An 18969-nucleotide genomic window follows, 5' to 3' on the forward strand; every position below is an offset into this window, starting at 1 on the left:
CCATGATTGGGGTTGGATACAGTACATGTTGCTTGTTACAGGCTTTTTCAGGTGTGGCAGACTGTCCAGTTGAGGTTGAAGGCTCAGAATATGAAATGGAGGCTCATTCGCTTGGGATTTTTTTGAAGAACTTCTTAATGGAGACTTGAGTGGCTGCCTTCATTTTCTGTTTGTTGACCTCCTTGTAACATTTCAGAACATTCTTCATCTCCCTCCACAGTCGGGATCATGTTCATCGAAGATGGCCATGGCTTCATCGACCAATTTGAAACCTTTGACCATGACCTTCATTGTGAGGGTTTTAACAAGCACAACCTCCTCAGCACTTAATTCTGATTCCTCTCTAATGCGCTGCTCCTCCAGAGCCAGAAAATCTTCATTGCTCAGCTCCTCTCTGTGTGAGAGAGGCAAATCCTCAACATCATGCATCTTTGTCGACATCCTCATTTCCCTCCTGCAGGGCCATGTCCACAATCTCTTGCCTTGCTTCGCTGACTTCAGCCTCCATGAAATCTCTGAACTCGATCACTGCCTCAGGCCACAGTTGATGGAGATGAAAGTGTGGCTGGGCATGTGTTTCCAATAAAGTCCAGTTTCATCGAGGTTAAACAGCTGGCTTGGTGTGTAACCTCCATTCGCCATCATCGATTTCAAGACAGCTGGAAAATTTTTGGCAACAGCATAATCTGCAGCACCAGCTTCCCAAGTCATCTTGAGATTGTGGAACGCATGGTGACTCTTGAAGCGCTTGAACCACCCATAACTGGCAGCAAAAGGCACTGGATCATTGGTATCTTTGGTTAGATCACCATACAAACTCCTCGCCTTTTCTTGAATGACCATTCCAGACAATGGCATGTTCTGTTGGTTCTGATGCTCTATACACATGGTCAGCATCTTTGCCATTTTCTCATCAGCATCACACCAAGATCTTGCAGTTCTGATAACACTGAGAATTGTTGCTGTCTGAGCGCTCTTACGGATTTTCTCACAACTGTCATAAATGGTTCTCTCTGTAGAATCGCGAAGTCCCATCTCTCTTTGAATATCAATGATGTGCTCACCTCTATCAAACCGATCTAAAATTTTAATTTCGCTTCCAATGATTAAGACTTTCTTTACTTCTTCTTCACTTGATCATTATCTCCAATGCCACGTGTTACATGATTTGCAGCCATAGTTTCGGTTGCTGTGAGTGAATGACTCGTAAAATATGCCGGAGCACGAACGACTCACTCAGATTGTTGTAGTGTGGCAAAAGCATCCGCTGTGAGTGAATGATTCGCTCAGAATGACGCAGCACAGTTGTTGTTGTCGTATAATTAAATCCACGCTGTAGCGAAAATGCGTTATCAACACATGCTATACGAGGTTACCTGTATTGCGACAATACAAATAATTAGAGGCATTGTAATACATTGTTGTTATTATGGATAAAAGAACAGGAGATTAAATAGATGATTAAAAAACATCGTAATAAGATTAATGAATACGAAATACCTGTTGATCCAGGTTTTCTCTTAGTAGTCCCACAATCCAAAGAGAAAACCTGGATCAACCCCTCTTTGCCTGGTTGCCTTGTCTGACTTTACAGAGAGGACACATAGAAATTACACTTTTCCTTCTAATGCCAATGCCAACGATATCACCCCTCAAAATAAGAACAGGACAACTTCACTCTAATGGGTCCCTGGTTCCAGCAAATATTCTAACCTACACCAACACACGGACCACACTAACTTAAAATACCAGCTAATTTGTACCCCCTCCAATGTAACAGTATGTGCGTATATGTATATCTAAGTAAATATTTCTCTAACAAAAATGAAGAGCATCAATAAATACTTGTACCGCACTTTTTTTCTCTTTTTTTTTATTAAACGAGATGTGAGTTATGTTCTTAATTTTGGTTCTTCCTTCTTTTTTTTTGCAGTTCTCCGAAAGCTCACCATATATGGATTTCCAGAGCCACATATGCAACCAGAGGCAATGGTAAGCTTTGAAAACTGAATTTGAGAGACAGGAAATTGGCAAATTAGTTCACTGCTCAGAGCTGTTTGGTAGGTGTTTTTTGTATTGATCAGTAGAGTTAGTGTTGTGAAGAGAGAAATCAAGTTAAAGTTTATGCATGATGCTTTAAGGTTGAGGAGAATGGTACCGATTGCATGTACGCTTTCTATTTTTCGGTCATTTTATTGCCTATGAGCGGGAGACCTGGTGAAATGGAAACTAGTGAGTATTTGTTGATACAGACCATGTTTTTGACGTTGACATATTACTTATCTTTTTGTGCCTCATAGTCAGGATGGGAATATAAGTGATGAATTTAATTTTGTTTTTTTCATTAGAATATTTGTCAAAGGTCAGCGCTCATGCAGTTCTGTTAAATAAATTTTTGCATGCGTAAAATGGACGTTGACTTAACAAGATGGATGGTGTGGAGCAGGATTGCCAGTCCCTTGAAGCAGATTTGAACTCTCAAGTGGACCAGTGTCAATTAGGTGCAGACATTGTTCCCTTGAGTAATCCGAACATATACAAAGCTCTTTGGCTGGGCAAGCGCGACTAATTGCAAACAAACCGTTCCAAAAAGACATTCTCCAGATGATCACAAGATCGTGAAATGAAATCGGAAACAATTACTCTTTACCCAATGAAATCGCGGGATTTTAGATCAGAATTTCAGTCACCAAATAGGAAACACGCCTCTGCTACCTCGGCTCCTTAAGTTCCGTGCTCTATGCTCAGATTGTCACAGATTTCCATTCGTTTCTTTCCACGACTGCCATGGCTCAAAAAACTCCCAACAAAGAGTTGCCGCTGGATGAGAAGGTCAAGATCATACAGAGTGACAAAATCAAGTCTCAGCGTAACCTCGCAGTTGAGTACGGTGTCAGCAAGTCACAGGTTCAGCGCATCTTGAAGAGAAAAGCCGAAATCATGACAACATAGGAAGAAAATGCCCCAATCAGAAAGAAACGCTTCAAAGTTCAAGAAAATCAGAAGATCAACGAAATGACGTGGTCGTGGTTCAGTCGCGTTCGAGCATTGAATTGTGCTGTCAGCGGTCTGATGATAAAAGAGCATGCCATGAAGTTCGCACGGTCGCTTGAAGTTTCCGAGGTAGATTTCACGGCATCAAACGGTCGGCTTTCCCGATTCAAAGCGCGCCACAACATTAACTCTGCCAAAATTCCTGGGGAATCGGCCTCTGTTCCTCAAGAAGCAGTCGACAACTGGAACGCTCTGTGTCTCGATGTGGTCTTCAGTCTCGACGAGAGCAGGATGTTTTACCGCGCGATGCCAGACAGAACGATCCGTGTTAAAGGGACGGAGTGTAAAGGCAGGAAGCAATCGAAGGAACGTTTGACTGCTGCTTTCCTCGTCAACATGGTCAGTGAATTCCAGAAAACTCTTATCGGGAAATCTGCCCAAGCCTCGTTGTTTCCGCAATCTCGACAAGCATAGTCTCCCGGTCATCTGGAGATCGAACAAGAAGATCTGGATGACGTCAGGTCTCTTCAAGGAGTGGATGCAACTGTTCAACGAATAAATGCAATGGCAGCAAAGAAATGTCATCGTCTTCCTGGACAATGTAACGTGCCACCCCGACCTCGAGCTCTCGAATGTGGAGCTGGTATTCTTTCCCCCGAACACGACTTTGCGTCTCCAACCTCTCGACCAAGGGATCATTCGCGCGATTAAAGCAACGTATAGAAAACAACTCGTACGGACTGTCCTCGCTAAAATGGACCGCTAACAGCCAGGTGACACCGACGCCATGAACGATTTTAAAAAGTGTGTCACTATCTACGATGCCTGCACGTGGATCACACAGGCCACAACACAAGTAATTGCACGTGGATCGCACAGGCCACAGCACAAGTCAGAGAATCCACCGTGAAGTCTTGTTTTGTTCGGTGTGGTTTCGGCGACGACGCGGTTAAGGGTGACAACAAAGAATATATCCCACTCGCCAATCTGCTCAAAAGAATGCAAGAAAATTACGGTTTGACGACATACATGGTTGATGACTACATTAACTGCGATGCAGACATTCCCACGAAATGCGAGAACAATGAAATGAATCAAGTCCATGACGACGTGGTGGCTGAGTTTATCACTGACAACGGTGATGCTAATAACGACAACATTAACGTTGACGACGACGTGCAGGAGCCAATGATTACCATGTGAGAAGTAATGGACTGTATGGCGAAAACAAGGCAGTATCTTCTGTCCAAGAATCTCGGACATTTACTGGACACTGTCGACAAACTACAGAATGGTATTGCTGAATCTGCCGCATCATCCGTGAGGCAGCGCACCCTGGACTCTTTTTCTCATCGTTGCACAATAATAATCAAAATTACTGTTTCCGTGAATACTCCAAAAGACTTTCTGTGAATAATCAAAATTACTGTTTCTTTCTGTCTGTTTCTGTGAATAAAGTACAGTATGTGAATGTGAAATATGATGTGAAATCGTGTACAAACAGTTGTTCCACTTAAGTTATTCAATTTAGGAATTAAATGTATTAAGGAAGTTGTACATCTTTACCTGAAGACCTACCCAAATGGTGAAACCGGCTAAGGGGACCACCCCTCAAGCGGACCACTTTTGACCAAGTCCCTTGGTTTGGTCCAAATGAGGGGATCCACTGTATATTGTATATCTCTTGTCATGCCATTGAATGGGCCCTACGATTAGGGTAATTAAGGAATCTACCATTTGCTTGGTTCATTTTGAGGATCCATATATTGAGATATGGGGTGTTTTTATTCTTGTTTATTTATTACATTCACATTTGCACTGTTTTTGCTTCATGTAATCCTTCCTCCGAACATTTGCCTGTTATTAAATATACCTGGTCTTGGGGTGGATTCCACCTGTTCTGGCTGTCTCGTTTGGTGGTTTCGGGTGGTTGATGTCTGGAAAGCTAGTTCAAACCAGCCTCAGATGGTGTTGATGACCAACTGTTGCTCGGCCTAATTAGATAGGTCACATGCATCTATCTATTGGCGCTCCCTCGGGTTAATTCTGCTGTCCCAATAAGTAGTGTAACATGGCAAACAGACCCAGGAACTTGCTCGGGGCTGTGGACTTTACTGGCGGTTGCGGTCGCATTGACACCACCCACGGGATTCGAACCGTGGACTCGCGACAGTCACAATTTATATATTGTTGCAGAACAGCATAACATATAATTGTGCCATAGATGAAAGTTAATTGAATTATTTCACCAGAGTGTTGCAATCCAGTATTAACATAAAATTGTCAGGCAGCCTTCAACCAGAGATATTGGAGCTGTGTGTGAAAAGTATGTTTTGACTGTTATGCCCAAGTGGCTTGATGAATGTCACCGTGGACCTTGCCAAGATTCTGGAAGGGCTTTGGAATGGCAACAAAACAAGATAAGAGGTGCATCAAAGGCTGCCGTGGCTCAGCTTTGACCACAACTCTTGAGATGAGAGGTACCAGACTGCCATCCTGACCTTGCAAGCAATAAACCATTCCAGCTCAAAGCTGAAACAAGGCTTGCTGACAGTTTGCAAAAGATATAAAATGAGTCCTCAGTTTGCTTCAGACAGGAGGGAGGCAACATGTAAAGGCCCTGTCACACCTTGACGATTTAGCCAGCATATGCCGACGTATGAAAAATTTTTCAATTACGCTGACACACGTTGAATACGTTATGGGTAAGTTTGGTATATGTCGTAGTATGCTGACATCCGTCGTAGTACGCTGGTATACGTCGTAGTACGCCGAGCTGTCGACAAATTTTAACATGCTTGAAATTTTTCAACGTATGCCAGCGTATGACTCACACGTTCCGCATATGCTGGCCATAAATTGTAGGCACGTTACGCGATCGTTGACACACGTCGGCACACGTTACTTGTAAGTTACTCATAAGTCGAAACACGTCGAGGTAATGTTTAGCCATTAGCGTCAGTGTTCCAGTCTCCATGGTTTTTTTTGTTTGTTTGTTTTTTTCTTCGGCATGACGGTGATGTTGACACTTCGATTTATAGTGCGGTTATAATATAATATAATTAATAGGCTGCCGCTCAACGACTTAAATCATAACCGCACTAGAAATCGAAGTGTCAACATCACCGTCATGCCGAAGAAGAAAAAAAAAAATCATGGAGTCTGGAACACTGACGGGTTCCTCCTGTGTGAACCCCATTTTTATATACCAATTCCCCTAAACGCTGCCAATACACCATTTAATTATACTGTAGCTGTAAGTTAGTAACACGTTCAGTAAGTTCTGTGGTCGTCCGGAAGACGTCAAATACATCTACATACGTCAATGTGCGTTGGAGATACGTTACACATAGGTTCAAAGCATGTTACTCGTAGGTTAGAAATAAGTTTCGGGTATGCTAAAATTACCTCGACGTGTTTCGACTTATGAGTAACTTACAAGTAACGTGTGTCAACGATCGCATAACGTGCCTACAACTTATGCCAGCGTATGCGGAACGTGTGCGTCATACGTTGGATACGTCGAAAAATTTTCAACATGCTGAAAATTTGTCGATGTACTCGGCGTACTACGACGTATGCCAGCGTGCTTCAGCGTGCTCTTAACGTATACAAAACTTACCCATAACGTATTCGACGTGTGCCAGCGTATTCGGCAAATTTTTCATACGTCGGCATACGCTGGCTAAAACGTCAAGGTGTGACAGCGGTTTGACACTTCGATGTCTAGTGCGGTTATGATTTGAATCGTCGAGCCGCAGCATTTTAATAGGCTACGCCACGTGATCGTCGGCGATATGCTGCCGCGCTATGCATAAGTTAGAGTATCGTTGGGCATAGGTTGTGAACGCCGACAACACGCTCAGCATTCGTTGGTATAAGTTATCTATATGTTATCGAAACGTTCTGTGTACATTACTAATACATTATGCATACGTCCAACTTGTTATGAATACGTCCAAAACTCGAAAAAAACATCAATAGTTCAGCGTACGCCAGCGTTTTACATACATTTTGATACCTTTCATACGCTGGCTAAAACGTCAAGGTGTGACAGGGCCTTAAACTGAGAGAAGAAACTACTGTGTACTGCATTTCTTGTGGCAGAATTTATTTTTTAAACTGACTCATCCAGTAAAGAGGGAATCGAGAGAATTTTGTATGCGAACCAGGACTGGTTCAATGACTCCAAAGCCCTTACTTAAATGAACCAACTTCACCCCAATGGTTGTTCGAACCTACTGGTTGGTATACTCCTTGAATCTGCTGCCCTGCTGTTGTCTCGGAGACTACTTTAAAGCAGGCATCTCCTTGCTGGCTGCATTGTGAAGGCAGCCTGCCTGTTCCTTCCCTCTCTCCTCACCTGCTGCCAGTATGCATTGTCCTACACAGTGTGCAGTCCCAAATTCAACATCTCACACAACTTGATCTGAGGACTCAGGTTTATCTGCATACTTCGGTGAGACAAAGCTTTACTCTCTGAAGACTTTTGCCACATGACCGGCCTGTCGGATTCATCCTCTGCACACCCACTGGACAAGATCTGTTTTGAACGTGTTCACAGCCGACCCTTCATCCATTTGTAACCTGCTAAGGTTTATGTTACAAACTGGTTACCTGAGATAAATTACCCCCTCAAAGGTCATGATTCCATTCAAAGTTGATTTGTAATCTGTGACATTTGTACTCCATTACTTTGGGGTCAGGTTAGATCTTTGACCTACTACAGGTACCATGTAAACCTGTACTAACCTGTTCCATGGACGGTTTGTCGGCGACTAAACCGTCTCCCCCACCAGCTTTTTTAGTGAGGAGGGTGTTTGGATATGGACACCCAGCAGGATTAAAAACAAAACCTGACAAAGGGCAGAGGAGCTCCTTGTGAGCCAACGGCCATCCATATCTAGTGCCCAACTGTGTCTGCGGACGTCCTCCTGCAGTTGGGTTACTTTTTATTAGGAGGGTGGTGGCAGGATTTGCACTCCTGCCACCGTAAAACCCTTCATTCCGCAAAACACAAAAACGCAAAAACATCTGAAAACCCACTCCGTGGGAGTACCTCCTGTATATACAAATATGTATATGTATTTTTTTTTCGCAGTGCAGCTCACTGGATGACGGGATTGGGGCAAACCCTTCGGGACCCCCAATCTTTGATGATAGGAGGGAAACCACGGGGTAACGTTCCTGGGTAAGATTCCGGGAGAGTGTGTCAGAGTGGTGCTGAGGTGTCGTCCACCAGACGGCGGTCTCCTTGGGTTAACCTGAGGCGGTCCCTTCGGGTGGGTGCCTGGAATGTCCTATCCCTAAGAGAAGATGATCACCTGTCTCTGTTATCATCTGAGCTCAAGCGTTTGGACATCGGTATTGCAGCACTCTCTGAGGTTCAGAGACCGGATTGCGGCGAGATAATGGTGGGTGGTTACACCTACTATTGGTCTGGTCGCTTTGATGGTTACCATACTCAAGGAGTTGCTGAAGCTGTGTCCAATAAGCTGACCCCAATGATAATTGAGGCAACACCGGTCATCGAGCGTATTATGAGACGAAGGATTCATCACTCCTTGGGTGTCATTTCACTGGTCTCTGTCTATGCTCCGACTGAGGCGAGTGATCTCACCGTGAAGGATGCATTCTAAGCCACGCTTGAGTCTGTGGTTGATCAGTGCCCCAGACGAGATACACTTCTCGTCATGGGGGATTTCAATGCATCGACTGGAACTGATAGGGATGGTTATGAGACATGTGTTGGTCCCCATGGGTCAGGAACTATGAACCAGAATAGCACTAAGTTGCTTGACTTTGCAAGAAGTCATGGACTTAGGGTGGCTGGTTCATGGTTGCGGCACCCACAAGCTCATCGCTGGACTTGGGATTCCAATGCTAGCGGTGTGGTAAAGGAGATTGACCATGTCCTCATTGATGGTCGCTGGAGGATGATCCAGAACTGCAGGGTCAACCGGAGTGCTCAGTTCCTCAATACTGACCACCGGCTTGTTGTAGCAACTCTAAAGCTGCACCTTAAATCCGGAAGATTTAATCCTAGCCTCGGCTGTATGTTGGCAAGCTCAAGGATGAGTGGGTAGCTGAGGAGTTTGCGAACAGGCTGAGTGGAGATTTGGGGGGTCTGAGTGCTTTGGGGGGGTCCTGAAGAGTTGTGGAGTGCCTTCAAGACCACCGTCCTTGATGTTGCCGGTGGATGTCTTGGAACTCACCGCAGGGCAAAGAAGAATTTTGTCTTTCAAGGGACACTGGATACCATTGGCCAGAGTCGCAGGGCCAGGCTGAATGGCAGAGCTGAGCTGTTCAGGGAGCTGAGGCGTAAAACCGTATGTGCACTAAGAGTGGACAAGGAGGCCTATGTGCGAAGAATCTGAGGGGGTAGCACATCACCTGTGGACAGGTGATTCTCATCCCGCTTACAGGGGAACTCGTGCATTGCGTTCATCCAAGCCCATCCCTCGGAGCACTGCAGTTAGAGCAGAGGGTGGTCGGCTCTTGACAGAGGAGTCTGAAGTGAAGGCCCGCTGGGCCGGTTACTTTGAGCGGTTGTAACAGGCTGATCCACCAGCTGTCAAGTTGGACATCAAGAGTGTTACAATCCGTGTTGCTGACCCTCCAATCAACTGTGGTCCACCTTCGCTTGTGGAAACACAGGCTGCGGTGAACCAGTTGAAATGGGGTAAAGCTCCAGGGATCTGTGGCATCCATGCTGAACTTCCCAATGTTGGTGGAAATGATGCACTCGTGTCATTGCATGCAGTTTTGTGCTCTGCCTGGAACACAGGCATCATCCCAACTGACTGGAAGAGGGGCCTTGTTGTCCCTCTCTGGAAAGGGAAGGGTGATCGCCAAGACTGCAACAACTACCGAGGGGTGACGCTGCTCTCAGTGCCGGACAAGGTCTTTGCTCGGATAATTCTTGATAGGGTTGACCACCATCTGCTTGAGCACCAGCGTCCAGAGCAGTCAAGCTTTACACCAAAGCGGTCAACGATTGACCGTATTCTTGCTCTTCGAGTCCTCATCGAACGCAGACAAGAGTTTCGGCAGGGGCTGCTTGCAGCCAATGTTGATCTTTGTAAAGTGTTTGAGTCAGTGAATCGGGATGCCCTCTGGAGGATTCTTGGTCTTCGTGGGGTGCCACCAAAACTGATCGATCTGATGACTGAACTCTACTCTGGTACTGAGAGTGCTGTGAAATGTGATGGTACCATCTCTGACTTATTTCCAGTTGTTACGGGAGTTTGTCAGGGGTGTGTACTGGCCCCTACACTTTTCAGCACTTGTATGGATTGGATTCTTGGGAGGATGTCGGAGAGATCAAGCTGCAGTGCATCGTTTGGGAATGTCAAGATCTCGGACCTTGATTTCGCAGATAATGCAGTCATCTTTGTGGAGACTTCAGATATTGTTGCGAATTCGTGCCCGCCGACGTGCGAACGGCCACGTAACTCGAATTGCGGCATGTCGCCCACCAGACGGACAATTCTGTCGTAACCCTCTCGAACCAACACCGGGAGCTAGTCACATGTGAGCCTTTCGACCTCACCACAATCGTGCCAATCGGCCATCCGCGTAGGGTAGGGTTGTTCGCCAAACTCGACCTACCAAAGTACCCACGCGCATGGTTAACCGGGCGATCATACCTCGCCACAGGTCGACTCCGGACACGAGCTGCTTGGGCGGCCCGTTCCGTACTATCGGGATAACCGAGCGGTGTTATCGTCGACCTGGATGGTTCAGATTAATTACCGGGATATTGAACCCACTATGAACCCCTTACGTGATGCAAGATGGAGATTCAAATAGAGAAAAGACGAAGTGAAACGGGCACAGTTCAACAAGCAAGCATTTTATTACGCGACACACGGAAAGCACGTATATACAGCCATACACAAAAAGCAAAGGCAAGAAGAAAACAGTTGACACCGACCTAACGCGTACACACGGCGACACTTACACAGTTTTACTTCACAGACGGCGCCAACACACATTTACACAAAAGCAAAAGAAGGAAGCCACCCTCACAGACAACGAGGCAGACAGGCCCATAGGCCAAATGTGCGCGGGACCTCAAGGAGCGGCCAGGTCCGCGAGACCGGGGAGGTCTTACCCACGTCCTCGTGACGCGTTGGCGGGCAAGCCGCAAAATATCCGCGCCGCTGTGCCCCGAGTCCGTGCCCCTGGCTTGCTCGTTGGCACCACGTTTGGGGTGGGGGAGGAACGGGGGCCCCCTTTGCACTATCTCAGCGCGGCAAAGGGGAAATTGTTGATGCCCTGGGGGAGAGGAGTGGCTGGCTGGCTTGGGTCCCGCGACGAGACGAGCGATCCCCCACACCGCAACCTCGTTGCCGACCGCCATCCTCCTTGCCTCGGACCCGAGCTTCCTTGCCCCGACCCGCCACCTGCAGCTCCACCGCGCGCACTCCCCTTCTTCCAGCTCAACTCTCAACTCCGCTCCCCAATGCTCAACGCTCCACGCTTCTCGCTTCTCTCACCAGTTCCACATTCTCCTCGCGAGTCGCCTTGCGCTCGTCTCTTTATAGCGCTCAGGAGGCGCTGATATGCAAATTCCCGGATCAGAACGTGATTGGAGGCGGGGCCACACCGCCCCACCCCACCACCCGGTCAGCCATTGGTCGGGCAAAAATGGGCATGAACCTCCCCTGATCCTAAAATTTGCACAGACGGACATGGACGGAATTCACCTACATGCGCCTGGAGGCGGGGCCAAGCCGCTTCGCGCTTGCCCATTGGACAGAGGGGAAGTGGGCGTGAAGCATTCCTGATCCGCGGATCGACGCGTTCGGCCTCCATGGCCGAACGGCTCCGGGAACACGACGTTTGGTGTTGACTGGTGGTGCTTGGGAATGTCCGTAGAAGCGATGATGTGGGATGAAGTTGTGAAGGTAAAGGTGAAGGTGGTGGTGTTTGCGAATGGTTGTAGAAGCGATGATGTGGTAGCGTAGGTGGGGGAGGTGGCATCGTTGTAGTGTGGTTGGCGCTGTGGTGGGGATGGCGTGGTTTTGAGATGCTGTTTGTTTTAAATAAAAGATAGAACAGAAAAATGGCGATCTCAAAGCGTCGCAGCCCGGATGGATCACATAAATTCCCTCTATACAACGGGTTTGGGCTAACTACACATGTACTTTTACAGCGATATCTCACCTGAGGGCCCTTTATGGTGTAATGCGAATTTCCACAACCGTAACAATATCCTTTTGGGGGCCCTCGAGGTGCTGAATGTGAAGTCGGAGCCCCTGGGATTATGGGTTTCTTGGGTCAAAACTAAGATCCAGGCTTTCAATGACATCTTGGATGCTGCTGTCCTGTCTGTGTCTGGTTGTGGTGAGGATGTTGAGGTCGTAGGGAGATTCACTTCCCTTGGCAGTGATAATCATGTCTCTATGGGCTGAGTCAGAGGTCAATAGACATCTGGCTCAGGCCTGGGGAGCTATGGATTCACTGGATCATGGGGTGTGGCGCTGCCGCTACCTGTGCGGGATGACGAAAGTCTGAGTCTTCAGGTCCTTGGTGCTTCCAGTCTTGCTCTATGGATGTGAGACTTGGACTCTGACCAAGGATCTGAGACGGAGACTTAATTCCTTTACCACCAGGTCTCTTTGGAGAATCCTTGGCTATCGCTGGTCGTATTTTGTGTCCAATGAGCGGTTGCTGAGATAGACTCGGATGAGATTTGTTACCTGCATAGTCCATGAGCGTCAGTTGCGGCTGTATGGACATGCGACGGAGCCTCGTGAGTGGAGGATGCCAATGGGCCAACCACGTGCCTCGTGGTTGCAGCAGGTTGACCGGCATCTCAAGGAGATGGGGATGGGTCTCGCATCTGCCTGTGGGGTGGCCAGACGGAGGCCCCTGGAGTACTGGTGGAAAGTGCACGCAGCGACGCGCTGTTCTGGCACATGCTCCCATGCCTGACTTTGGGGATTCTTGGGAAAGTTATTATGGGGTTCTTTTAATTGATATTATTGTTTTAAATGTCGACAGTAGGGTTTAATTAATGCTACTTATAAAAGATCTTTTTGAATGTTCGTTTCACCGGTGAAATAACAAACGGTCATATTTTTGTCCTTATATATTTTATACCGTGACCCCCTCCGGGTAACTGGTGCACTCGCTTTGTTGCTTCGAGGTGGACACGTAATATAAATTTGTCCCAGGAAACGACTGTGTCTGTGTCTGTGTCTGTGTCTGTGTCTGTAGTTATATCGGTTATATCGAAAACTTCTAAAATTAGCTGAAGGATTAGAAGTTTCATGAAAATTGGTGTGTGTGTGTGTGTGTGTGTGTGTGTGTGTGTGTGTGTGTGTGTGTGTGTGTGTGTGTGTGTGTGTGTGTGTGTGTGTGTGTGTGTGTGTATGTGTGTGTTTGTATATATATATATATATATATATATATATATATATATATATATATATATATATATATATATATATATATATATACACATATACATACTTTCCAACATTTCCCAACGGTAAGTTCAGGGTCGGACTCCAAAGCATCCAAGATGCGACAGAAGGTGCGGCAGATGGAATACGTTCTGAACGTTGAAATTACCTCTTGGTCGAGTGGTTGAATCAGGGAGGTGGTTTTGGGTGGCAGGTAGATGACCTCGACATTGGGATGGGCCAACTTCAGCACCTCAGGGTGGCCAGGAGCATGTCCACCAGCAGGAGGACATTGGGGGAGAGGTTCTTTTTTTGCCAGTTACCTATCCATTTGAAGGATGTAACAGTTGTGGAACTAATCCAGAAAGATGGCAGTTGTTACCCATGCCTGTTTGTTGGCCCTCCAATATACGATACAGCATCATTCACTTCATCATGCAGTCTCCTTTGGTGTTGGCACAAAAGTTTTCATGGGCATTTTTTCCAGAACAGGCCAGTATTGTCTGCATTGAACACCTGCTCTGGTACATACACCTTCTCCTTGATGAGCTGCGTGAGTTGAACACGGAAACTTTCAGCTGCCTCCTGGTCCACAGAGACACGCTCGCCTATCAGCTTCACATTGTGGACACCGTACCGCTTCTTGAAGTTGTCAAACCATCCCCTGCTAGCTCAGAAAGGACTGGGGTCACTCGTATCCGCATCACTAAGCACATCACTCGTTCTCGCATCACTCATGTTTGCAGCACCACCTCTGCTGACAAGATAATCGTACATGTGCTTTGCCTTTTTGTGAGTCAGAGGTTCACTTAAAGGCACGTTTTTCTGGGCATTGTTCTCAAACCACACGTTCAATGCCTTATCCATTGCTTTGATGTGAACGTCCCTGACCTGGGTAACCACCTTGGTGCTGGGTACTGTGCTCGCTGCGATGCTTTCACGAATTGCCTTCTCGTTTTTTTTATGTTAGGAAAGTTGACTCATTCACGCCATCATGCCTGCCCACAGAGGCCACACTCTTACCGCTCCAGATTGAGTCTCAGGCTCATGACTTTTTTTCTGCTTCTTGGGAGTGGATACATCTCCTGCACTACTCTTGTGCTTAAGACCCATTTTTGAACAATAAGCACAAAAGGTCCAAGAGCACAAAGAATCACAGCAGGTCAAAGCAGTGGGATGAGAAAATAGAATGAGACCCAGGACAGGTCAGGTCAAGTCAGGTATGGGAGCATGCGCCAGAGCAGCGCAACGCTGCGTCCCCTTTCCGCCAGTACTCCAGGGGCTTCCTTCTGGCCATCCCCATCTCCTTGAGATGCTGATCAACCTGCTGCAACCATGAGGCACATGGTCGGCCCATTGGCCTCATCCACTCACGAGGCTCCCTCACTGAGAGAATCTGGTGAGCAGGATCACCGTCAGGAAACTGAGCCACATGTCCATACAGCATCAGCTGATACTCATGGACCACAGAGCTAACAAATCTCATTTGACTCTCTTTGCAACCGCTCGTTGGACACAACTCTGACCAGCGATAGCCAAGCATTCTCTGAAGAGACCTGGAACAAAAGGAGTTCAGTCTCCATCTCAGATACCTGGTCAGAGTTCAAGTCTCATATCCATAGAGCAAGACTGGAGCACCAAGGACCTGAAGACTCAGAGTTTCATCCTCCTGCACAGGTACTGACAGCACCACACCCCATGATCCAGTGAATCCATGACTCCCCAGACCCAACCCAGAAGTCTATTGACCTATGACTCCCAGCCAGCGGAGACATGAATATCACTGCCAAGAAAATTGAACCTCTCCATGACCTCAACATCCACACCACAAACTGGTACAGACAAGATAGCAGCATCCAAGGTGTCAATGAAAGCCTGGATCTTACTTTTGACCCGGAAAACCTGTAATCGCAGCGGCTCCGACTCCACATTCAGCATCTCGAGGACCAGCAACAGGATATCCAGAGTCTCTGCAAAGATGACTGCATCATCTGCGAAATCAAGTTCAGGGATCTTGATGTTCCCAAACGATGCACCGCAGCTTGAGCTCTCCGACATATTCCCCAGAATCCAGTCCATACAAGTGCTGAAAAGTGTGGGGGCCAGTACACACCCCTGATGAACTGCAGTAACAACTGGAAATAAGTCAGACATGGAATCACCACATATCACAGCACTCTCATTACGAGAGTAGAGTTCAGACATCAGATTGATCAGGTTTGTTGGCACCCCACAAAGACCGAGAATCCTCTCGAGGGCATCCCGATTCACTGATCCGAACGCTTTGCAAAGATCAAGCTGGGCTGCATGCAGCCCCTGCCCAAACTCTCATCTGTGTTTGGTGAGGACCCGAAGAGCAATGACACAGTCAATCGTTGACCTCTTTGGTGTAAAGCCTGACTGCTCAGGGTGCTGGTGCTCAAGCAGATGGTGGTGAACCCTATCAAGCATGATCCGAGCAAAGACTTTGCCTCGCACTGAGAGCAGTGTCACCCCTCAGTAGTTACTGCAGTCTTGGCGATCACCCTTCCCTTTCCAGAGAGGGACAACAAGGCCCCTCTTCAAATCAGTTTGGATTATGCCTGTGTTCCAGGCAGAGCACAGACTTGCATGCAACGACATGAATGCAGAATTTCCACCAGCCTTGAGAAGTTCAGCATGGATGCCACAGATCCCAGGAGCTTTACCCCATTTCAACTGGTTCACCGCATTCTGTGTTTCCACAAACGAAGGTGGATCACTGTTGATTGGAGGGTCAGCAATAGGGTTAGTAACACTTCTGACATCTAACTCAATAGCTGGTGGGTCAGCATGGTAAAGCCGCTCAAACCGGCCCAGCGGGCCTTCACTTTGGACTCCTCTGTCAAGAGCCTACCACCCTCCACTCTAACTGCAGTCCACCAAAGGATGGGCATGGAGGAACGCATTGCACAAATTCCCCTGGAAGCAGTACTTGAATAATTTCATAACATGTGACGCGCTACCCCCTAACAGATTCCTCACACATTGGCCTCCTTGTCCACCCTCAAACTGCACATGTACAGTTTTATGCCTCGACTCTATGAGCAGCTCAGCTCTGCCATTAATCCTGGCCCTGCGTCTCTGGTCAATGGTAGCCAGTGTCCCTTGAAAGACAAAATTCTTCTTCGCCCTTCGGTAAGTTCCAAGACATCCACCAGCAACATCAAGGATGGTAGTCTTGAGGGCACTCCACAACTCTTCAGGGTTCCCCAAAGCACCCAGAACCCGCAAAATCCCCACTCAGCCTGTTCGCAAACTCCTCAGCTACCATCTCATCCTTGAGCTTGCCAACATCCACCCTAGGCTGAGATGGTACCATTCTCCTGGATTTAAGCTGCAACTTCAGAGTTGCGACAACAAGCCTGTGGTTGGTACTGAGGAACAGAGCACTCCGGTATACCCTGCAGTTCTGGATCATCCTCCAGCGACCACCAACAAGCACATGTTCAATCTCCTTTGCCACACCACCAGCGTTGGCATACCAAGTTCGGTGATGAGTCTCGGTGCTGAAACCAGGAACCAGCCACCATAACTCCATGACTTCTTGCAAAGTCAAGGAAATTCGTGCTATTCTGGTTCACAGTTCCAGACCCATGGGGACCAACAAATGTCTCATAACCATCTCTCAGTGCCATTCAACACATTGAAATCTGCCAAGAATGGAAGAGTATATTGCCTGGGGCACTGGTCATCCACAGACTCGAGCGTGGAATAGAATGCATCCTTCACGTTGAGATCACTCATCTCAGTCGGAGCATCTACTGAGACCAGGGAAACACCCAAGGAGTGACGAATCCTTCGTCTCATAATGCGCTCATTGACTGGTGTTATCTCAATTGGCATTGGCGTCAGCTTATTGGACACAGCTCCAGCCAATCCTTAGGCATGGTAACCATCAGAGTGACCCGACCAATAGTAGGTGTAACCACCTGCCATGATATTGCCACTATCCGGTCTCCAAACCTCAGAGAGTGCTGCAATACTGATGTTCAAATGTTTGAGCTCAGATGATAACAGAGACAGGTGAACATCCTCTCTTGAGGATGAGACAATCCAGGCACCCACCCGAAGGGATCACCTCAGATTAACCCAAGGAGACCGCCGTCTGGTTGGCCACATCTCAGCATCACTCCGGCACACACCACCGCAATCTGACCCAGGCAGTTTACCCCATGCTTTTCATCCTATCATCAGGTAGCGGGGGTCCCAAAGGCTTTGCCCTAATCCCGTCATCCGGTGAGCTGCCCTGCGAAAGGCAGCAGCACAGGAGGTACTCTCACAGAGTGGGTTTTCCGTTTTCGCTGCATTTGTAGATTTTGCGTATTGAAGTGTTTTACATTGGCCTGAGTGCAAATCCTGCCACCAACTTCCTAAAAAAAAGTAAGAACTCCAGGAGGACATTCACAGACACAGTTGGGCACGATATATGGATGGCTGTTGGCTCACAAGGAGCTCCTCCGTCCTTTGACAAGTTTTGCTTTTAATCCTGCTGGGTGTCCCTATCCAAACTCCCTCCTCACCAGAAAACCTGGTGGTGGAGACGGTTTAGTCACGGCCAACCCGACCATGAAACAAGTCAGTACAGGTTTACATGGCACCTGTGGCCAGTCACAGATCTAATCTGGCCTGACCTTACAATAAAGGACATGCTGCACATAAGTACCCAGCACATGCTGCATGTAAGTAGCTGTGCGGGCGTTGTGGGTATATGGATGAGATTATTGGCGGAGGATGAGTTATGCGCACGTAGAAGTGCTTTATGCGTGGTTTGTGGGAGATGGTTTTCGTGCCGTTTTTTGCACTGTTTGGTGGGAGATTGTTTATGCCTGGTTGGAGGTGTTTTATGTGCTCCGAGTGGGAGATTGTTTTTGAACTGTCTTTTTTTTTTTGTGTGTGCGGCTGGTGGCAAATGGTTGATGCTCCCGCAAAAAAAACTGTGAATAGCGGAAGCACAGGGGCCGCAAATGTAGAAGCAGGTCACATTTCCTAAATTGCGAATATGCGGGGTCGGCGAATATCGAATCCCCTAATGTCATGGTTCCCCAGTATATATATATATATAACATATATTTAATTTTGATTCCCAGCATCATGAACTGTGTGTGCTCATATGGGAATGACAAATAGTCCAAGCTTCACCCAATGTATAAACAAATGGTATCACACTTGCACTGTGCAATTTATGGCAGCATGACCGACTCTGCACACTTTGTCATTTTCTTTGTGCAGGAATTTCTGAATGCAATATTTGGACGAACAAGCCAGTTCCTGGACTGCTGTGAGTGATTATATTTGCCGTTCTTCATTGACTCGGTGTTGTTGAAAATTCAGATACAAAAGCAATTTGTGGTTTTCATGTTAACAAAAAATTTACGAGTGGTGTAGAAAATTCCACTTACATTTGAACGATATCTTTGGTTTGCTTTGCCGTTCTCCTTTTCACCTGTCCAGTCAGTACTCCAGGCTTGATGAAAGTTCTTTGGATAAAAATACCGATTATACTTTATTAACTTGCCTCTCATTGCTATTCCCAGTTTTA

The 18969-nt window shown here is 47.2% G+C and overlaps 1 protein-coding gene across 4 annotated transcripts in view; it reads left to right on the forward strand.

The window, feature by feature from the left end:
- Nucleotides 1–18969, forward strand: part of IPO11 (importin 11) — a 204635-nt gene that overhangs the window by 92044 nt on the left and 93622 nt on the right. For all 4 annotated transcript variants that reach the window (XM_085847233.1, XM_085847237.1, XM_085847235.1 and 1 more), the window contains 2 exons: nt 1934–1992; nt 18660–18708. In XM_085847233.1, the coding sequence (XP_085703359.1) occupies nt 1934–1992; nt 18660–18708 (108 nt within the window). The remainder of the gene's footprint in view (nt 1–1933; nt 1993–18659; nt 18709–18969) is intronic.

This window comes from Eptatretus burgeri, chromosome 11 (genome assembly GCF_056783735.1).
Source record: "Eptatretus burgeri isolate ZD-2024b chromosome 11, Ebu_testis_v1, whole genome shotgun sequence".
Lineage (NCBI taxonomy): Eukaryota > Metazoa > Chordata > Myxini > Myxiniformes > Myxinidae > Eptatretus > Eptatretus burgeri.